The sequence below is a fragment of the Bufo gargarizans genome, chromosome 5 (assembly GCF_014858855.1).
Source record: "Bufo gargarizans isolate SCDJY-AF-19 chromosome 5, ASM1485885v1, whole genome shotgun sequence".
In the NCBI taxonomy this organism is placed as follows: Eukaryota; Metazoa; Chordata; class Amphibia; order Anura; family Bufonidae; genus Bufo; species Bufo gargarizans.
Window position 1 is genome coordinate 119897342 of NC_058084.1, and position 23645 is coordinate 119920986.

The 23645-nt window shown below is 44.9% G+C and overlaps 1 protein-coding gene across 2 annotated transcripts in view; it reads left to right on the forward strand.

Annotated features, from left to right (window-relative positions):
* The window catches only part of PRKDC (protein kinase, DNA-activated, catalytic subunit), a 408896-nt gene that overhangs the window by 147740 nt on the left and 237511 nt on the right, over window positions 1-23645 (forward strand). For both annotated transcript variants that reach the window (XM_044294047.1, XM_044294048.1), the window contains exons 18-20: window positions 10825-10984; window positions 13683-13769; window positions 14217-14336. In XM_044294047.1, coding sequence (XP_044149982.1) covers window positions 10825-10984; window positions 13683-13769; window positions 14217-14336 — 367 coding nt within the window. The remainder of the gene's footprint in view (window positions 1-10824; window positions 10985-13682; window positions 13770-14216; window positions 14337-23645) is intronic.

The following is a 23645-nucleotide window of genomic DNA, read 5'->3' on the forward strand; positions in this document are numbered from 1 at the left end:
ACTCCAGGGGTCCCCCCTACCTGAAGGGACGTCACAATTGATAATCGCTCACATGCCAGTTCCCCAAAGTCACATGTATAAGAATAACGATGTCATATACTGTGAACCGTACTCAAATGCAGATACCACCAATCACCATACATAGGACTAAGAATGCAGATCTGATTATCACCATTAATTCTGCCACAGATTATGCCTCAGATATATACTGCTCCTATTAACAACCCAAGGAATACATATCAATATGTTAGATAGTTAAAGCAGAGGTAGCGAACACTGTCCAAAGGGCCTATTTTATTATCCTTGGGTTAGGAAGGTGACAGATCTTCTCTATGGCTGCCGCTGGTGAGGGGAACCTGGTGTAGAGCCTGACATCCTGGGAGCAGAATCGCTATTAGGGCAGTAACCTAGACTCCTTTTTATAGGGCTTGATTAATTGTATCATTGTGTCCACATCCGGTCAGTGGAACTCACGCTGACTTCACCTGCGTGAGTCCACTGCCGGCTCTTCCCCTCTGTAAAGCATTCGCTTCACTTCCGGTAATGGGAACGCATCTTGCATTCCACCTGCCTCCGACTTCCTGTCAATGGAACGCGCCGTGCGTTCCACAGCGATGCCGATGGTATAGTGCGTCAGGGAAGGGGAAAATCGAATTATTAATGTATTTCTGGACATATTGGCCCTGCGTTCTTTGAACCTTCAGTATAGGGGGCGATCTATCCCTAGTAATATATAATAAGGTGCTAAGATCTAAATTTTGAGCATAACTCCGGCTGCTATATGGTGGACCACCTAATTTGGGCAAGGATGCATCATTTTACAATTGGCAGCTATATGATTCAAATAACGCTGCCACTCAAATTAGATTATATATTAAATATGAATATACATATAAAGTCCTAAAAACATTCTCAATCATGCCCTGAGATCAAAATTAATTGGAGATACCGAATATCAGTTTATGCTTCCAGTGAAGCCTTGCATAGCTACATTCTATGGGCTGCCCAAGATCCATAAACGGGTCAGTCCCTTGAAGGGCAGACCTGTAGTCTCTGGCGTAAACTCCTTGACACGCAACTGTGGCATATACATTGATAAAATCCTGAGTCAATTTGTCTCTGCATTGCCGTCCTACACCAGGGACACTATGGATTTTTGGAGGAAGATGGAGACTCTCAGTTTTGACTCTGATTGTATTCTGGTCAGTATTGACGTTGAATCTCTGTATAGCTCTATCAACCATGCCGAGGGCCTGAGGGCGGCCATGTGTTTCCTGAAGACCAAGGGAATACACTTTCAAGCTCACAATCAGTTTATCATCGATTTGTTAGAATGTGTTAGCACACAATTTATTTTTATTTTATTTTAGCAAACTCAGGCTGAGAACATTGCAATGTCACTGCCACAGATGCCCCCTAGAAATGGAAGCTGGATTACTGTAGGTTCTGGTAGACTGAGAGTTGTTGATAGAAGACATGTCCCACAGTCTGTGGCTCTGCATAATTCATTTGCAGCACTTTGAGTGCAAGAGCAACATGGAGGATGGCTCAAGCACAGTGGGTAAGAAACAATCATCTCCCATGCCTAAAGTATGCAAGACTGCAGCCAAAGACAAAAAGGAGAAGGTGAGGATTGATAGTAAGCAGCTGTTGGTGGGCGATTCCATCATAAGAGGTGTTTAAGTTTGAGGAGAATGGTATTGTGAGATGTCTCCCTGGTGCTACCGTTAGCAGGGATAGACGACGGATCCTTAATATTGTTAGGCAAGCAAAGCAGGAAAGGGAAGTGGATGTTATTGTCCATCTTGGGTCAAACGATCTGGCTTGCAATGAGGTTTCAAAGGTGAAAGAAGCTTTTCACACACTTGGAAAGGATATACGGGAGGTTGCATCAACTGTTTCATTCTCTGCAGTTTTGCCTGTGCATAACCTTCAGCCTAACAGGAAGATGCGCATTAAGGAATTCATTGTATGGCTTGGTGAATGGTGTCTGAATCAAGGGTTTGGCTTTGTGTCTCATGTTAGCTTTTGTTGGAATGGAAAAGAACTGTACAAGAAAGATGGTTTGCATCTTTCTCTCAAGTGAACGAATGTCCTCGGTGAACAGTTCCAAGTATTTGCTAAGGAGCATTTAAACTAGGAAAGGGGGGCTAAAGATTGATAATCCAGCAGTCCAACTGCCCCCCGGAACAATGCAAGAAGATGCCAGTAGCATAAAGGTTAAGAAATGACAAGCTCAGATTCTTATCTAAAAATGCTCGCAGTTTAGGGAATAAGATCAATGAACTTGAGGCTAGAATAGCATCTGAGAATATAGATGTAGTGGCTTTTACTGAGACGTGGTTTAAGGGGAGTAATGACTGGGATATAACAATACCAGGTTTCTCTCTATACAGGAAAGACTGAGAAGGCAAGAAAGGGGGATGTGGCCCCGTATGTGAAAGATAGCATAAAATCTAATTTGATACAATTTAGAGTCAGTTTGGGTTACCTTGCAGCTTTATAATCATAAGGTAACTCGTGTAGGTGTGATATATAGACCACCTAGCCAAGTCATAGAATTAGATGATCTACTTGTTGAGGAAATAGCTAAAATGACATTGAAGGGGGAAGTTATCATTATGGGAGACTTCATGGAAAACCAAAATGGCTAGTTCTGCCAGGAGTACAGATATTCTAAATTCCCTACTGGAATTATCTCTACAGCAAGTAGTTGAGGAGCCAACCCGGAAGGGGGCCATTTTAGATTTAGTATTCACAAAGGGAATTTGGTATATGATATTACTGTAGGGGAAAGCTTGGGATCTAGTGATCACCAGTCAGTGTGAGTCACACCACACAAAAACAAAAGTTTTAGATTTTAGAAAAACTGAAAAACGCAAGTGAACTGAAAGCATTTGAAGACGGATCAGTCTTCAAAATGCGTTGGCAGCCAGGACGCTATTAAAGTCCTGGTTGCCATAGTAGTAGAGTATACTTACCGTCCGTGCGGCTCCCGGGGCGCTCCAGAATGACGTCAGAGCGTCCCATGCGCATGGATGACGTGATCCATGCGATCACGTCATCCATGCGCGTGGGACGCCCTGACGACACTCTGAAGCACCCCGGGAGCCGCACGGACGGTAAGTATACTGCTCCCCCGCTCCCCACTACACTTTACCATGGCAAACAGGACTTTAGCTTCCTGGCAGCCATGGTAACCATTCAGAAAAAGCTAAACGTCGAATCCGGTAATGCGCCGAAACGACGTTTAGCTAAAGGCCGGATCCGGATTAATGCCTTTCAATGGGCATTAATTCCGGATCCGGCCTTGCGGCAAGTGTTCAGGATTTTTGGCCGGAGCAAAAAGCGCAGCATGCTGCGGTATTTTCTCCGGCCAAAAAACTTTCCGGTCCGGAACTGAAGACATCCTGATGCATCCTGAACGGATTCCTCTCCATTCAGAATGCATGGGGATAATCCTGATCAGAATTCTTCCGGCATAGAGCCCCAACGACGGAACTCTATGCCGGAACAGAACAACGCAAGTGTGAAAGAGCCCTTAGGCAGAGAGAGGCCAAACAAGTTCTAAGAGCTTCTAAAACACAGGCAGAAGAGAAATTAGCTCAGTCAGGGAAAAAAGGCGGTAAAGCATTCTTCAGATACATAAATGAAAAAAGGAAACTAAAACAAGGAATTACCAAATTAAAAACAAAAGAAGGAAGGTATATGGAAGAAGATAAAGAACTAGCTGACTGCCTCAATGAATACTAATGTTCAGTTTTTACAAAGGAAAATGAAGGAAAAGGACCTCAGTTAGGAAAGAAGACTAATGAATCTTTTGATGCATGTGTCTTTAGAGAGGAAGAGGTTCTAAGTCAACTGTCTAAAATTAATACAAATAAGTCACAGAGGCCTGATGGGATACACCCAAAGCTATTAAGAGCTCAGCGGTGAACTAGCAAAACCAATCACTGGCAACAGGAGTCGTCCCAGAAGATTTGAAATTAGCAAATGTTGTGCCCATTCACAAGAAAGGTAGTAGGGAGGAATCGGGCAACAATAGGCCAGTAAGCCTAGCATCAATAGTGGGGAAATTAATAGAAACCATACTTAAGGAGAGTATTGTGGAACATCTAAAATACCATGGATTGAAAGATGAAAAACAGCATGGGTTTACTTCAGGGAGATCATGTCAGACTAATGTTATTGATTTTTTTGATTGGGTGACGAAAATAATAGATGGAGGAGGTGCAGTAGACATCGCTTATCTAGACTTTAGTAAGGCTTTTGATACTGTCCCACATAGAAGGCTTATCAATAAATTGTAGTCTTTGGTCTTGAACTCCCATATTGTTGAATGGATTAGGCAGTGGCTGAGGGACAGGCAACATAGGGTTGTAAGTCAATGGAGTATATTCAGACCAAGGTCTTGTTACCAGTGGGGTACCTCAGGGATCTGTTCTGGGACCCATATTGTTTAATATCTTTATCAGCAAAATTGCAGAAGGCCTCGATGGTAAGGTGTGTCTTTTTGCTGATGACGCAAAGATTTGTAGCAGGGTTCATGTTGCTGGAGGGATACACCAAATGGAAAAGGATTTAGGAAAACTAGAGGAATGGTCAAAAATCTGGCAACTAAAATTTAATGTTGATAAGTGCAAGATAATGCACCTGGGGTGTAAAAACCCAAGAACAGAATATAAAATAAGTGATACAGTCCTAACCTCAGTATCTGAGGAAAGGGATTTAGGGATCATTATTTCAGAAGACTTAAAGGTAGGCAGACAATGTCATAGAGCAGCAGGAAATGCTAGCAGAATGCTTGGGTGTATAGGGAGAGGAATTACAAGTAGAAAGAGGGAGGTGCTCATGCCGCTCTACAGAGCACTAGTGAGACCTCATTTGGAGTATTGTGCGCAGTACTGGAGACCATATCTCCCGAAGGATATTGATACTTTGGAGAGATTTCAGAGAAGAGCTACTAAACTGGTACATGGATTGCAGGATAAAACTTACCAGGAAAGATTAAAGGACCTTAACATGTATAGCTTGGAAGAAAGACGAGACAGAGGGGATATGATAGAAACGTTTAAATACATAAAGGGAATCAACAAGGTAAAAGAGGAGAGAATATTTATAAGAAAAAAAACTGCTACAAGAGGACATACTTTTAAACCTTTGCCCCTCTAATTTAAAACTAATATCAGGAAGTATTACTTTACTGAGAGAGTAGTGGATGCATGGAATAGCCTTCCTGCAGAAGTGGTAGCTGCAAATACAGTGAAGGCGTTTAAGCATGCATGGGATAGGCATAAGGCCATCCTTCATATAAGATAGGGCCAGGGGCTATCCATAGTATTCAGTATATTGGGCAGACTAGATGGGCCAAATGGTTCTTATCTGCCGACACATTCTATGTTTCTATTTCACTTCTACCACCAGCTCAGGGGGACTGCTATGGGGAGCCCTTGTGCGCGATCGTATGCTAATCTCCTCCTGGGCTGGTGGGACGATGTCATAGTGTTCCCAGGGAATCCTGCCTGGTGGTTGGAAAAAATTGTGTTTTGGACCCGATACATCGACAATGTGTTTATGGTGTGGAAGGGGAGCCTTGATGAGCTTAAATCTTTAATCGGGCACCTTAATGATAACTGTATCAGTCTCTCCTTCACCCATGAACACCACTATGACAGGCTCTTCTTGGATGTGGAGGTGACTAAGTGTATGGATAAACTATCCACTAACGTATTCAGGAAACCAACGGCCACAAACAGTTTGTTAGATATGTCCAGTTACCATCCGTATGCCCTTAAGAAAGGTATACCTAAGGGCCAATTTTTGCGAATTAGAAGGAATTGCTTGGACGTGGAGGGATACTATCAGGTGGCATCCAAACTCCGTAATAGGTTTAGAGAAAGGGGGTATGCAGACCCAGTGCTGAGGGAGGCTTTTCAGAATGCAAGAGACCAGAATCGAAACTCTCATCATCCCAAAAAACAATAAGCAAGAGAAGGATGTTAGTATGATTCGGATTATATCCATGTTCGATACAGCCAACAAGGGAATGAGGAATATTCTAAATGAATTCTGGCCCATTCTGAGGATGGATCCGGACCTGATGGAAGTAGTCCCTCCACGTCCCAGCATTACTTTTTCGTAAAGGGAGGAGCCTACGTGACTGTGTCGTGCACAGCCATTTTTCTGCCACCAAGAAAGAGGGCACCTGGTTGGATCGCAAACCCCTGGGAATGTTCAAATGTGGCAGATGTAAAGCTTGTAGATATATCTAAAATGCGAAATCCAATATCTGATCTGTCACGGGAAAGGAATATTATATCAGAGATTTAGTGAATTGTAGAACCAAGGGTGTAGTGTATCTATGCCAATGCACATGTCCGATGGACTATGTAGGCAAGACATTTAAAGAACTGCGCCGTCGGATATGTGAGCATATTAATGACATAGAAAAAAGAAAAGATGGTCCGATCGCTAACCATATGCTGGAAATGCACGGTGGTTGTCTGGAAGCCCTCAGGTTCTCGACGTTGGAGGTCATACATGAGTCAGAGAGGAGGGGGGACTAGGACCGACTGATTCTCCAAAGGGAGTCTGAATGGATCTATCGTCTACGGTCCCAGTCCCCCAAGGGCCTCAATGAGAGACTGACATTCTCATGTTTCTTGTGAGACCCTGTCTCCCTGGTGTAGCGACGATGAGGGCATGGTTTTGTTTATATAATGAACCTTTTTCTGCTCTTTAACTCTCTAATAAGGTTTTTTTGGGGGGGATTATATCTGGCCATTGAATCGACACGGCAAGTGTCTTTATATGTATATTCATATTTAATATATAATCTGAGTGGCGGCGTTATTTGAATCTTATAGCTGCCAATTGTATAATGATGCATCCTTGCCCAATTTAGGTGGTCCACCATATAACAGCCGGAGTTATGCTCAAAATTGAGATCTTAGCACCTTATTATATATTACTAGGGATAGATACTGAAGGTTCAAAGAACGCAGGGCCAATATGTCCAGAAATACCTTAATAATTAGATTTTCCCCTTCCCTGACTCACTATAGCACCGGCATCGCTGTGGAGCGCACGGCACGTTCCATTGAGGAAGTCGGAGGCAGGTGGAATGCAAGATGCGTTCCAATTACCGGAAGTGAAGCGAATGCTTCACAGAGGGGAAGGGCCGGCAGTGGACGCACGCAGGTGAAGTCGGCGTGCATTCCACTAACCGGATGTGGACACAATGATGCAATTAATCAAGCCCTATAAAAAGGAGTCTAGGTTACTGCTCTAATAGCGATTCTGCTCCCAGGATGTCAGGCTCTACACCAGGCTCCCCTCACCAGTGGCGGCCATACAGGAGATCTGTCACCTTCCTTACCCAAGGATAAGTAAAAGGTCCTTTGGACCATGTTTGCTACCTCTGCTTTAACTATCTAACATATTGATATGTATTCCTTGGGTTGTTAATAGGAGCAGTATATATCTGAGGCATAATCTGTGGCAGAATTAATGGTGATAATCGGATCTGCATTCTTAGTCCTATGTATGGTGATTGGTGGTATCTGCATTTGAGTACGGTTCACAGTATATGACATCGTTATTCTTATACATGTGACTTTGGGGAACTGGCCTCTGAGCGATTATCAAATGTAACGTCTTTGTATTTAGTCCCTTCAGGTAGGGGGGACCCTTGGAGTTATTGTATCATTGTATATCTGTTATAACTATATAATCTGGTGCCATAGGCGATCAATTATCTAATTTAATAACCTGTGATCAAGAATAATTTGTGTACCCGGCATTGGGTGATTTATCGAATTATCATCTATGACTTATATGTTTATTGTGTATGTTTTATATGTTTCTTCACCCATTATCTCTCCCCTGATGAACTTTTTCTAAGGGGAACGCATTGGGAGGTCTTAGGGTCTTTCTAGGGAGAGTCAGGGTAGGTACGGGACCACAGGCCATCCACCATCAGGGTATTCCTGTGGGTTGAGGTGATAGTGAGGGTTCCCATAGGGTTAGTGGGGTCCCTCGCGTTTGTCCTCTCCCACCATTCTTTATGCATGTTTGTTCGTATCGTAGTTTGTCCTAAATGGGTGGATCATTGATTATTTATTTCAAAATTAATAATAAAAGTTACATTTTATTCATGCTTACTGTGATGCGGTTTTTCCATAATGCATGAATTCACAACCATAAATATGTATATCCTCAGCGAGGTTAAAAGCAACAGGGAATATACTTGCCACATAGAAGGATCCAGCGACGTCGCTCGAATCTCCTCCTTCTTGGCGATGCCTGCTGTCTTCTCTTCCGGGAGCACTCTGACATATTCAGCGCAGGAGCAGTGAGGAAGCCAGCAGCCGCCGAGCGTCCTTCCCTCACTGCGCCTGCACAGAATACTAAACGGGATGGCGCAGGCGTGGGATTTTCGCAGTAGACACGGCTGGCGGGAGAAAAGCAGCGCTGCCCTGGCTCTGTCAATCGATAGAAGAAGGGTGGGAAAATAGGTGGGCAAACGGAGCCTCTAGGTGCAGGTGCAAGGCCCAACTACCCCAAGGAAGTCCACTGTTCCCTGATATTTCATTATCTGATGGGACAGGGAAGATTATATATGAAGTGTTGACATGTAAATAACAAAAAAGTAAAAATAAAAATACCCCCCTCCCAGTAAGTTGTTACTCCATTTAGTCCCCATTTCTGTATGGAAAGACAGGTTCTTTAACCACTTCCCTTCTCTTCGCTGTCTATTCATGTCCTAATAGATCTATAGATCTAATCCTAGTGATTACCACCGTGAACCCTTAAGAAGTCAGTCTACAGCAACCACGGCATTTAAAGGATTTAGCAGCTGTACGGTCACCTCTATTGGCCCTCCACACTTCATCAGTAGGTTTGAGTACAAATAGAAGAGATGGAATACATTTTCTCTGGTTGATCTTTGTCAGTTAAAGCTACCTGCACAGGTTGCGGATTATATGCCTTTTTGTTTTGCACAGATTTTCGTGCAGAAAAACCATAGTGTAATACAGGACCCGCAAAGTGAATGATATTTATCCATCTTATGTAATATATATATATATATATATATATATATATATATATATATATTTATATTAATTCTGCACGGAAACTGACCTGCCGTTCAGACTTTGAAATCTGCAGCATGTCAATTGTTTGTGTGAAACTTTTGTGCGGATTTCAGTCTTCAGTCAATCCAAAGTGTGAGACCAAAAACATATCAAAATCCGTAACAACATCTGCAAGTAACACATGCGGATTTGGTGCTGAAATGCAGAGAAAATCTGTTTTGAAACCCACACTCGTGTGTAAGTAGCCTAAAGGGATTGGCCCTTCTGGGACATTGATGGCATATCGCTATTAAAGTCCGATATGTGTGGGTTCCGCTACTTTCTAGCTGAGCATGCACAGTCAATTATTTTCCGAAGTCCCATAGCAGATGTTTTATAACATGAATCCAAAAGATTTGAGAATGAATAACACAATTCACATACAGAATAATAAAAAGTAAATAACCAGGCCAGGTGGTGGGGTGGGGGGCTCTGAGTCGGCCATGTTACTGCACATGGCGGACACCCCAGGGTGTACAAGAGATGGGGCAAATCAATACTTACATCCTACCTAGAATCAAGTATTCAGAGGAGTGCCCCATTGTTGCAAGGTGCAAACCAGAGTTATACCTTTTGAGCCCCTCCTCCAGTGTGCAGCATGCATGTCTCTGAGACCACTCAGGAATGTGGTCTTATCGGCACAATGGGGTATAGATACTAATAATCTCTATCTCACTACATTACAAGTAGGACTTTATTACACAGAATATTAAAATCAATATAAAAGAGACAGAATTAAAAGGCACAGAAAATATCAGTTCTTCAAAATACCCTTAACAATACAGCGGACAATGGAGAGTGCACTGTGCAGACATGGGACTGATGTTGATGACATTTCTTAAAGGGGTTGGCCACCTTCTTGTTACTGTTGATCAATGTGTGTGTTAGATGATTACATGTCACTTACTAATATTGCCTTTGTTGAAATTCAGCACCATTTTCTATATTTCATAAGGTATGCCCCCCTGTTTCCAAACACTTTTTCTGCTGTCCACACGGAGGCCTTGTGCATAAAATGGCTGCTGATGGAGGGTTATGGGACCAGACATATCGCCTCCATGTGATGTCCCCTCCATTCAGACACAGTACCCGCACTTAGCTGCCAACAGAAAAAGTGCACTTGACAGATGCAGTGTGTTTGAATAGAGGACACATCACATGGAGGCAATTTGCCTGGTCACATGACTCTCCATCAGCAGGCATTTTATGGCCATATGACATATAGTCATCCTATAACAGTAACCAGAAAGTGGCCATCCCCTTTAAGCAATATGCCATCAATGTCTCAGACAGGAATACCCATTTAAAGCTATTTATCTACTTATTTGTTTAAAATATATGCAAAGTAAGTGCTCAGATTTCTTTGCCTATCTAGGCTCCACTAGGCAGTGTAGGGAAGCATAATTACCTGCTCCCTGCTGCTTGGTTCTCGCTCCTTCAGTCCATTGCTGTATTTATTTCACTTTGATCCCAATCAAGCGGTAGGGAGTCGTTAAGTATGCGCCCCATTGAGGGTGGGTAGGAGAAGTTTTGGTTTTGAAAAGAGCTAAAAAGTTTGCTTTGGTTGGATTATGTTTTTTTTTATGCAGAAAGTTGTAAATAAAATAATATAAAATTAAATTAGAATTTAAAATTGTTATATTTTGGGTTATGTGTAATATATATATTTTTTTTCTTTTCTTTGAAGTGAAATAATACCAAACAAGCACGTGGAATTCTTTGAGCCTTGGGTTTGTGTGTTTGGCTATGAGATAGTTTTAAAGTCTACGCGTCTACCCCTTATCAGTGGCTTTTACAGACTGCTCTCTGTTGTAATGAAAAATGCAAAGAAATTAAAGTATTTTGAGGTAGGAATTAATATTATATAAATAATATATATATATATATATATATATATATATATATACAGTACAGACCAAAAGTTTGGACACACCTCATTCAAAGAGTTTTCTTTATTTTCATGACTATGAAAATTGTAGATTCACACTGAAGGCATCAAAACTGAGAATTAGCACATGTGGAATTATATACATAACAAAAAAGTGTGAAACAACTGAATATATGTCATATTATAGGTTCTTCAAAGTAGCCACCTTTTGCTTTGATTACTGCTTTGCACACTCTGGGCATTCTCTTGATGAGCTTCAAGAGGTAGTCACCTGAAATGGTTTTCACTTCACAGGTGTGCCCTGTCAGGTTTAATAAGTGGGATTTCTTGCCTTATAAATGGGGTTGGGACCATCAGTTGCGTTGTGGAGAAGTCAGGTGGATACACAGCTGATAGTCCTACTGAAGGGACTGTTAAAATTTGTATTATGGCAAGAAAAAAGCAGCTAAGTAAAGAAAAACGAGTGGCCATCATTACTTTAAGAAATGAAGGTCAGTCAGTCCGAAAAATTGGGAAAACTTTGAAAGTGTCCCCAAGTGCAGTCACAAAAACCATCAAGCGCTACAAAGAAACTGTCTCACATGCGGACCGCCCCAGGAAAGGAAGACCAAGAGTCACCTCTGCTGCGGAGGATAAGTTCATCCGAGTCAGCAGCCTCAGAAATCGCAGGTTAACAGCAGCTCAGATTAGAGACCAGGTCAATGCCACACAGAGTTCTAGCAGCAGACACATCTCTAGAACAACTGTTAAGAGGAGACTGTGTGAATCAGGCCTTCATGGTAGAATATCTGCTAGGAAACCACTGCTAAGGACAGGCAACAAGCAGAAGAGACTTGTTTGGGCTAAAGAACACAAGGAATGGACATTAGACCAGTGGAAATCTGTGCTTTGGTCTGATGAGTCCAAATTTGAGATCTTTGGTTCCAACCACCGTGTCATTGTGCGACGCAGAAAAGGTGAACGGATGGACTCTACATGCCTGGTTCCCACCGTGAAGCATGGAGGAAGAGGTGTGATGGTGTGGGGGTGCTTTGCTGGTGACACTGTTGGGGATTTATTCAAAATTGAAGGCATACTGAACCAGCATGGCTACCACAGCATCTTGCAGCGGCATACTATTCCATCCAGTTTGCATTTAGTTGGACCATCATTTATTTTTCAACAGGACAATGACCCCAAACACACCTCCAGGCTGTGTTAGGGCTATTTGACCATGAAGGAGAGTGATGGGGTGCTGCGCCAGATGACCTGGCCTCCACAGTCACCGGACCTGAACCCAATCGAGATGTTTTGGGGTGAGCTGGACCGCAGAGTGAAGGCAAAAGGGCCAACAAGTGCTAAGCATCTCTGGGAACTCCTTCAAGACCATTTCAGGTGACTACCTCTTGAAGCTCATCAAGAGAATGCCAAGAGTGTGCAAAGCAGTAATCAAAGCAAAAGGTGGCTACTTTGAAGAACCTAGAATATGACATATTTTCAGTTGTTTCACACTATTTTGTTATATATATAATTCCACATGTGTTAATTCATAGTTTTGATGCCTTCAGTGTGAATCTACAATTTTCATAGTCATGAAAATAAAGAAAACTCTTTGAATGAGAAGGTGTGTCCAAACTTTTGGTCTGTACTGTGTGTGTGTGTGTGTATATATATATATATATATATATATATATATATATATATATATATATATATATATATAATGTGCTCATGCACACTAATGTATTTTTGGTCCGCATCTGATCCGCATTTTTTGCTAGCTGGATGCGGACCCATTCACTTCAGTGGGGCTACAGCAGCCTGTGTGCTGTCTACATCCATATGTCCGTCCTGTGGCATCTGCCAAAATATAGCACATGTCCTATTCTTGTACGTTTTTCGGACAAGGATAGGACAGTTCTATAGATGTCAGGATGTTCCGTTCCACAAATGCGGAATGCACATGTCTTAACTAGGTAAAAAATAAAATAAAAAATGGGTAGTAGTCACGTTACTGATCCTCCTTTGCTGCTATTCTGATGCTTCCCTGGTCCACTATTGGTCTCCACTCCCTGGTTCCTGTGGACACAGAGGAAATGACTGCTCATCTCAGCCAATCACTGGATTAGGCCAGTCAGTTCTCTTGACAATTATTGGCTGAGCAGTTATATCCTTTGTGTTGAAAATGACTACGAAGTACAGACAAGAGGAGGACCCAGGAAGTGTCAGAATACCAGCAAGGGGGCCAACAAACATCTCTAATCAAGTGCTTTTACTCACGTATATATGGATTAAAGAGGTTTCCCGCTTTTGCTATATTAATGACCTGTCCTCAGAATAGGTCATTAATATCAGATCGGCGGGGGCCCGACTGCCAGCACCCGCGTTGATCAGCTATTTGAAGACAACGCAGCGCTCGTATTTTCTTCTCTGTTTACCTGCTCGCCATTTACATTGCAGCAGTGAGCAGGTGTAGTTACAACTCCGCCACCCTATTCACTTCAATGGGAGGGCTTGACAGTCACTTTGGTTGAAATTATACATCCATTATGCATATAGCTACCTTCAGAATACTGAATTTCTACCCACAAATGAATGTTAATTTCAAGTTGTTTCAGTGCTACTTTCTTCAATGTTGAAATTGAATCTTTGAACTTGAATGCATTTTGTACTTGTAGGGTGTCAGTCTGAACAGTTCTGGCAAATGTCCTCAAAATCCAGAAAAAATGTCTTGCTTTGCTCTGTTTCTGAAATTTGGCAAAGAGGTAAGGTGTTTATGTTTCCAAACCAAACTTAAAATATATTTGTTAAACCTAATTTCTCTGATATCACATGCATCCTGCATATAGTGATACTGCATTTCATTAGGACCATGTGTGCCACAAAAACAAAAATACAGTGGCTTACAGAGCCTTTCACGTGGAGTCTGCATTCCGTACATAGGACAGAGCTCCTCTCCCCCGAAGCACTGTATTCTAAACGTGTTCCTAGATATGGGAGCGCGCCTATATGGGTCACATGGCCAGCCATATTTCTTATCCCTTTTGTGATTGTATTAGACAATCTGTTTCTGGTGTTTGCTGGTTTATGGCCATTTTTATGTTTTGGATGTAAATCTTCTTGAACTTTTTTATTTTTATTTAGTTTATTTATTTTACATTTTACTTGTGGATACACTTCTGTTTTTATAACGATGTACTTATTACTAATAGGTATCTTCTAAAATGAAGCAATTTAAGGATGAGCTTTTGGCATCTTGCTTAACTTTCATCCTTTCTCTGCCTCCTGACATCATCAAGCATGATATGAAAGCGTACATCCCTTCTTTACAAGTAAGTTATGACAGCTTTGTATAACAGACTAAAGGGTATATCATATTGGAAGACTAGTGATTACTAGTGGCAATTATACTCACAAGTAAAACTTTTGAGTTCAGGATGTGAGCCCTGCTGTAACCAACTGAAGTCGGTCCTCTTCAACGCACAGTGTTATAAATATGGATTTTGTGCTGCTCTAAACCCGATGATATGGTACAAATCAGGCAAATCGACATTCATTGTTACTAGACTTCTCTACTTAAATGGTTATTCCCATATCAGACATTGGGGGCATATTACTAGGGTATGTCTGACCCGCACCTGTACTTAGAGCGGAGCCTGCACCACACATTCACGGCCACTCTCCATTCATTCCTATGGGAGTGCCAAAAATTGCCAAGTGGCATGCTTGGCTATTTTTGGAAGTCCTATTGAAGTGAATGGGAGGTGCACCACGCAAGTGCGCCCACCACTCCATTCACTTCTATGGGGGCTGACAGAAATAGTCGAACCAGAGCTCGGCTATTTTCGGTGTTCCCATATGAATGTATGGAGGATGGCAGCACATATCCGGTGCACTCTCTGGGACTTTGTGGGCTCCGTCCTAAACAAAGGTGTGGGTCCCAAAGGTGGGACCCACACCTATCGGACACTGGAGGCATATCCTAGCGATGTCTGAGATGGTAATAACCCTTTAAACGCCACAGCCTGTTGCAATGGCTGCAGTCAATCACCACACTTTTCGTTGATGGAGGCATCTTCCTCTTTCACGACATTACCCAGTTGTTTCCCCAGTCACTTCCACAATTGCAGAGAGAGTACAAAAGTGGAGTATGGCCAGCCACAGCCTCTTTGTCCAGGATTTTGTATACTCGCAATATGAGGATTAAAATGCACATCAATAAAACATCCATTAAAATCGCCCACCTAGGTTTCACTTTGGCTTCTTCAGGGTCTCCGAAACTATCACTCCTTCTCTTCCTTTTATTTGCACCCATCCTGTGGTGTGGGCAGGGAAAGGGGCTGCCCGACTCATTTATAATTATCCACGCAGATTTTCTTAAATAACTGTCCCCCATAATCCGTATAGTCTAATTTAAAATAAATACTATTTCTCGCCCAGTTTCCTTGGGGGACACAGAAGACCTTGGGTATAGCTCATCTCCATAGGAGGCGTGACACTAAGTGAAAACTGTTAAGCCCCTCCTCCACAGCTATACCCTCAGCCTGGAGAGAGAGACTGCCAGTTTTTGCTTAGTGTCCAAGGAGGCAAGACACTCCCTGCTCTGCAGGGCTGTTTTCTCATTTGTTGTTTTAAAATTTTTGATTTTTACTTTTTCTTTTCTTTTTGTTCCAGAATACGGGACAACAGAGACGCACTAGACCTCTCTGTTTCTCCCGGGGTTGAGCTGCGCCAGTGCCGGTCATCCGCACTGCTGCCTCCCCCACAGAAGGCAAGGTGGACCAGGGCAGCCCAGCTCCCCTGCATCCCGCCAGCGCAAGGGTCGCCCGCACGCCAAGCCCCTCTTCCAGCGTCCTGCCACTACGGTGCCAGTAGCTGAAGGGGCGACCCTGCTGGAACGGACCGAGGGTGAAGACATCTGTGGTGAGAGAGTGGCTTCTCCAGCCCTACGTCCCCTCCCTCCCCGGTCTCCTGCGTGACTGACCCCCATACTGGTAGCCTATCCGAGCAGAGTGGCTATAGGGTGGCCCTGCTGGACCTAGGGTGGTCCCTGGGGTGCCGCAAGGCGGCAATCTGCTCCCTCTCTTCCCCGCCATAGATCATACCCCTGGTGCAGGACGCGCGCAAAGAGGGGGAGCTTACCGGTGCGCTGCTCAGGACCTGCTGCCGCTCCTGACGGCATGGGTAATCCTGGGCGCCGCCGAAATTTAGTCCAAGCTTCGCGGCCTGCTGGCCCGCACCGTCTGGTGCTCCTTCCTCGGGCCCCTGACTCTTCCGGGCCGCGGGGTGGGCACCCGCGGTCTGCATTGCATGTGCGCACTATGCTCTAACTAGGCCGGCCGACCATCCGTCCGGTTGGCCGGACGCCGCAAATTTGGGCCCAGACATCGCGGCCTACTGGGCCGCACCTCCACGCTCCTCTCGGGTCCCTGATTCTCCCGGCTGCCGGGTGGGCTCCCGCAGCCGGCATTGGATAGCGCTGTGTTCCAACAGGTCCCGGCCGGCCGTCGGTGCATAGTTTGTTCAGGCTTCGCGGCCTGCTGCGCACTTCCGGCGCTCGGGTTGGGCACCCGCGACCGGTACGGGGGCTCCCGCGGCCGGCTTAGGCCCGGCCGATACTTTAAATACTTGCGGCCCCGGTCAGCCGGGCGACGCTAAAATTCAGGCCCCGGCTTCACGGCCTACTAGGCCGCAACATTCTGGCCTCTTGGGGGGGGGGGGGGGGGCGGGAACTCTCCAGGCGCAGATTCTTCCCGCCTGGAGGTTCCCCCACCCCCAGGGGTTCGCTGCGCCGCCCCCAGGCCAGTTGCCTGTTAACCCTTTGGGTACTGGCCGGCTCCTGAGGGCCTGTACGGCCTGTGCCCCTGTATGGTGGCCCCCTTTCTGCCTCAGGGAGGCTGTAATATTAATAAATAAATAATAATGATAATAAAAATAATAATAAAAAAAAAAAAAAAAAAAAAAATACAATTATTTTGTTTTAAATAACTGGACTTGTGGGCTGCGCAGGACGCGGCAGCCTCATCATTCAGTACTGCTGTCTGTATGCATGCCCCCCTCTCTTAGGCGGTGTGTCGTGTTCCCCGGCCGCGGCGCCTCCCAGGCGTTTTTTTCTTGCCCTCTCCCGGGATTCAGCGCTGCCAAGTGCATGCAGATTTATTTTATTTTTTTTCTGACCAGACTTAGTCACCCACTCCAGTTCTGGTGGCTGCAGGTGCATGACCCTCCTTCCTAGGCGGAATACTGCACTCTCCCTGGCTGCGGCCTGGCCTCGTGCATGATCCCCCTTTTCTAGGCGGACTGCTGCACTCTCGCCGGATGCTGTGTTGGCCATATGCACGACCCCCTTCCACAGGCGGGACGCTGCACTCACTGGATTCGCTGCCGGCTATGTGCATGAACCCTTCCATAGGTGGAATATTGCACTCTTACCGGATACGGTGCTGGCCATGTGCATGAACCCCTTCCATGAGAGGTATACTGCACTCTCCCCGGATAAGGAGGTATACTGCACTTTCCCCGGTTACGGTGCCGGCCATGTGCACGTACCCCTTCCATAGGCGGAACACTGGATTCTCTGCCGGCCATGTGCATGAAACCTTCCATAGGCGGAATACTGCACTCTCACCGGATACGGTGCCGGCCGTGTGCGTGAACCCCTTTCATAGGTACACTGCACTCTCATTGGATCCGTTGCAGGCCATCTGCATGACCCCCCCCCCCTTCCGTGGGCGGTGTGCCGCACTCTCACTGGATTCGCTGCCGGCCATGGACATGTCTCCTTTCCTCAGGCGACATACGTGCACTCTCATCCATGGCGGCGCTCTCACTGGATGCGTGGCTGGCCATGTGCATGACCCCCATTTCTGGGCGGAATACTGCACTCACTGGATGCGTTGCCGGTCATGAGCATGCCCTCTAACTTGGGTGGAATGCTGGCACTTCCATTGGATACGGTGCTGGTCTTGTGCATGGCCCCCCATTATTCCATGGGCGGCATTTTGCACGCTCACACGATCCACGGCTGTCCTTGTTTATGCTGTGCTGGACTGGTACACGTCCCCCTTCATTGGCGGAGTGGTGCACTCTCACGACATTCGGTGTTGGGTGGATTTTTGCACAATCACTTAATGATAGAATAACCTGTGCATGCCCCCTTTCACTAAAGTGGACCTTCCTGCGTTCTGCTGGATATGTGCGGCCATGGGCATGGCCCCCTTCTGGGCGGAGTATGGTATGTCCTACCTTTCCGGAGTAGGTACTGGCCTCGGCATCCTCCCCTTTTTTTGGGCAGGCCTCTGCAGTGGTTGCCAGGTACATTTTCCCCCTTTTCTGGGCGGACTGTTTGCGTTCCATCGCATGCCGTACTAGTCTTGTGCATGACTACCTTTCGGGTTGCACTTTGCACTTCCATTGTTACGGTTGGACTCTGGCTGATTCTTCGCTGAGTGACTATTTTTTGCAGTGGGCGGACTTTCTTGTGCGCTCTATCCGTTGTTTGGGCCGTGTATGCCTTCTCCTCCCATAGGTGGGTTGGCCTTCTCACTGCTTACGGGGCTACTCGTCCGTATGCCCCCCTTTATCCTGAGATGTACTTTTTTCTCTTGGGATATGGTGCTTCCAGCAAGCCTTGCACTATTCTCTAAAGAGCTCATTCGGTCCAACTGTGTGGGCCTGAGGTGGTGTCCAACAAACAGCAGATGAATGCCCAATGTATTCAAAGGTATATACCTTTTTTATAAGTAGACGGGCTCTACTTGTTCGCTACTGCACCTAGCTGGGTGGTACTCATTCCTTTCGTGGCCCTTCCGCCCGGGGTGTGTTCGTGGTCCCTAGATACGTACCCATTCGTCCTCCCGCGGCATTGTTCCCCTGCGCTAGTGGTCACATGCTCGAGAGTGCTGTTGTCTGCAGCGCCTCTCGAATTCTTCGTTGGCTCGTGCAGGACTGCGATTCCCTTGCCTGCTGCAATTTCCTCCTCTTCGGATGCAGTGTGGTATGAGTCCTTCCTCTTGGCGCCTCTGCGCTTCTGTCTGATCTGCTGCCAGGTTCGGGCTGCTATTCTCTGGAAGGTCACCCAACTTCTCTTGGGTGCTCGATTACCCAGGTCCGGAGGACCTCCGCCTTGGGTTCTCCAAGGTATTCGCCTTCTGCGAGGCGGTGGACCGGGCGTCTCTCAGTGTAGCGGGTTCTGCTTTTCAGCTGGCCTATGGCTTCCCTGTTGCCCACTCCTCCTCCTTTCGGTTGGAGGGTGTTATGCCGGCCTCTGTCTCCACTGCCTTATCTCGCCGGCTTTGTTTGGCTCCCGCTCGGTACGGATCACTCCGATGTGGCTTCCCGCCGGACTTCAGAGGCTGTTCTTTCACTGTCCTCCCCTCTGGGGGGAGCATGGTTGTTCATGTGGATGGTTCCGGTGTTCCTTTTGGCCTCGTGCTGTCTCCCTGGTTCACACTGGCTGTATTAGCTGTGTGCCTATTTACCGAGTCTACCGCGTGCTGTCCTCCCGCTGAGTGCAGATTGCATGGTCCTGCTGTAGACTTGCCTTCTTGATAACTTGGGGGGACTACCTTTTTCGATCCAGATTGTCCTTTGATCTCCCACACCGGGGCTGTACAACGTGGTTACATCAGCATGGACTTTTGCCTGTCTTCTCCTGGTATCTGGTGGATCCTTTGGGTTCTTTCCATCTGTCCTCTGCTCCCCCACTCGGGTGGATACGGGACAACGTTGTTCGAGGGCCGACGGGGCTAGTTTTGTCGACCCTTCTGCCCGTGTTACTGGTCTGCGCCTGATCACATTGGGTTTTCGCCCGCTTGCCAGGCGACTCCAGCGGGTTTGCTACTGTCCACTCCTGGCTGTGTTTCGTCCAGGATCTGTCGTAAGGCTTAGGGTTTTTTGTATGGGGTTCTGTGGGAAGCTGTGCATTCCCCACTCTGAATTTCTCTCCCCATGGTTCTGTCTTTTACTTGGGGTGTCAAGTGTCGGCGCTGTTCTTCCTCTTCCAGCGTTCCCGGCCCTCTGGGCCTGCCAAGGCCTTCTTCCTCGGAGTGGCTCTTTGGTTCCTCTGTACTGTCCTTCGGTACCGCCCTGGGACTATATACTGTGCTCTCGGCGCTCCAATCTTGTCCTTGGGGCCGTTACAGAGGTTCTCTCTACCCCTTCTGTCCGGTACGGTTGTGTTCTGTATCAGTCGTGTCTCTGACGGGTGCCGGAATGGCCCTTTTTTTTGTTACGAGCCTTCTGTCTTTTCCAGGACAGGGCTGTTCTACATCCCGTTTTTCTTCGTTCCTTCCTTCCTTCTGAAGGTGGTGTTTGCCTTTCGCTTCAACACCTCACCTATTTGGACGTTGTTTGGGCCTTGCCGTTTTTTTACTTGGAGATCTCCGACTCTTGTAGATGTTCGGCCTCTTGGGTTTCCAGGAGGTCTGTGCATAGGGTTGACGGACTCCAGGGTGGTTGTCCTCCGCTTGCTCAGATTGGCTATTGCTGAGGTTTCCGCACCAAGGGCAGGATTCTGTCTTAGTGTCACCGTTCATTTCACCAGAGCGGTCGGTGCCTCCTGGGCCGGAGGCATTGGGCTTCGGCCATGCATTTGGGCAAGGCGGCCACAGGTCTACCTTGCACGCCTTGACAAGTTCTACAGGGTGCATACTCTGACTTTGGCAGATGCTGCCTGCCCCGCCTGGGTTTGCGGGCGGCGGTTCATTGATGCCTTTCGGGTGCTTCACCTTGGTGCTGTGGTCCCTCCCCCTTTTGGACTGCTTTTGAACGTCCCAAGGTCTTCTGTGTCCCCCAAGGAAACTGGGCGAGAAAACGAGATTTTTGTATAACTTACCAGTAAAATCTCTTTCTCGCTCTTTCCTTGGGGGACACAGCACCCACCCATTCATTGTTTTTCTCTGTACAGTTTCCGAGTTTTTGTTACCCGTTGGGTTGTTGGCTTGTTGGTTCCTTGTTGGACTTTGCCTTTTCTCACTGCTTGGACACGCAACTGGCAGTCTCTCTCTCCAGGCTGAGGGTATAGCTGTGGAGGAGGGGCTTAACAGTTTTCACTTAGTGTCACGCCTCCTATGGAGATGAGCTATACCCAAGGTCTTCTGTGTCCCCCAAGGAAAGAGCGAGAAAGAGATTTTACTGGTAAGTTATACAAAAATCTCGTTTTTACTTATATTAAATCATTAGATTTTTATACACCCATCAGGATAGTAATCCCCTATCCTCCTCTTAGGAAATTTTGTGGAGGGAATGAGCCAGACAAGAGTTTAGTTTTTGGATTGACATCACTAGGTGATTAAAACACAGAAATAAAACAGTCTCTATCACATATTACACATATTTTCCAAAACGCTATATTTCACACACAGTACATTTTGTTACTATGCATAATACATATGATCTTAAAAAAAAAAAAAAACTTAAAAAGTTAAACTATTTTCACATGATTTTATAGACTTATTAGGAATGGAATCCTCTATCCTCTTCTGACATCTTGTTACTTTAAAACCTTACGGCCAGGAAATTCCTTCATCTTTCACTAGTAAATGTCCACTTAGAATTTATATGTTTTAAGGTCAAAATCCACATTCGGACCTCGAGTTTGCCAAGGGAATAATTCCAACCAACCTCCATCCTATTCACTAATTTCAAACCCTGAAGTTTCAATCCTTTTGGGAAACATCCATGATATTTTTTTTTTAATGTCCCGCGATGCTATGTATGTCGAAACCAATTTTAACCACATGGGCATTCCAGCATGTATACCACACACATAATTTCACAAGTGAAATTTTTAATGTACTTTTATCAGTATTAAAATCTCAGAAAATCCCTTTAATATTTGGCGCTCTACAGTATATGAAAATGGGATTTGCTGGCAGTATATCAACTAAAATAGAATAATTTTTTTAGTCCAATTTTTCTGAATGATTTTCCTTATTTGCAACACATTAGAGTTATAGTGAGCTGTAAATGAGAACTTAAAATTGTCTTCCCTATTTGAATTTTTTTCTTTCTCAAAGTTTTCTCACCAAATTATCTCTTCCAGTTCTTTTATATCGTATTGTTTTTCTGAAAGTCACTCTTTTAATATCAGGCTTTTTTGGAAATAATATTTTTATTAGACCTCAGATCAGAGCCCCGATACTCATCAGTTCCCCCCATTCTTCATCAGACCTCAGATCAGACCCGCAAGCCGCCTCCATCAACCTCAGGTCAGACTCCCATTAGCCTCAGGTCAGACCTTAAAAAAACAAAACAAAAAACAAACTTGCCTCACTTGCTTTGGACAGTGCTTCCACTCTACAGATCCAGAAACCTGGACTCGCTACTTCTTGGTCTTCTTCCAGCCTGGGCTTCACTAAGTGCAGATCAGGGCCCGGAAAACGTCCAGGAAGGGTGACTACAGCCGGAGCAGAGCTTCCCTCAATGCTATGTGCTTCCTGCATACTAATGACTGCTTCCATAATGGAAGCGGTCATTAGCATTTGGACTGTTGGATGTACTGCCATTTTCCCTCACTTTTGTTGGGAAAAAAAAGTTTGTCTTATAGTCCGAAAAATACAAGCCATGGACCATGATAGCAACTAGTGCTGTCAATCCAAAAACTGAACTCTGGCTCATTCTCTCCTCAAATTCAAAATTCTTCAGTGGAGGATAGGGGATTAAGTTCCTGGTGAATGTTTAAAATCACATGATTTAACCCCTTAGCACTATTTGACGTGTATACTCGTCATGGAGCTCTGTAACTTTTTTTTCTTCCTAAAATGCTGTTATTGTGTTTAAAGTGAAAGAATAAAAAAAAGTATACATATCGGGTATCGCCACGTCCGTAACAACCAGCTCTATAAAAATATCACGTAACCTAACCCCTAAGGTGAACGCCGTGTCACCTTACATTACAAAAAGTGTAATTTCAAGTGATCAAAAAGTCATATGCACCCCAAAATAGTACCAATCAAACCGTCCTCTCATACCCAAAAAATTTGACCCTAACTAAAACAATCGCCCAAAAAAAAATGTCTTTCATAATATGGGGACACTAAAAAAAAAAATCATTTTTTTCAAAAATGCCTTATTATGTAAAACTGAAACAACCAACCAAAAAAGTTGTGGTATTTGGTATTGTCACATCCGTAACAACCTGCTCTATAAAAATGATAACCACATGATCTAACTTGTCAAATGAACACTGTACATAACAGAAACAAAAAACTGTGCCAAAACAGCAATTTTTTGTTACCTTACCAAAAGTGTAATATAGAGAAACCAAAAATCATATGTACCCTAAAATAGTACCAACAAAACAGCCACCTTATCCCGTGGTTTCCAAAATGGGGTTATTTTCTTGGAGTTTCTACTTTAGGGGGTCTTCAAATGTGACATGGCAGCTTAAAATTATCCCAGTGAAATCTGCCTTCCAAAAACCATATGGCATTCCTTTCCTTCTACACCCTGCCATGTGCCCGAACAGCATTTTACGACCGCATATGGGGTGTTTCTGTAAACTACAGAATCGGGGTAATAAATATTGAGTTTTGTTTGGCTGTTAACCCTTGCTTTGTTACTGGAAAAAATTGATTAAAATGTAAAAATCTGCCCAAAAAAGTGAAATTCTGAAATTTCATCTAAATTTTTCTTTAATT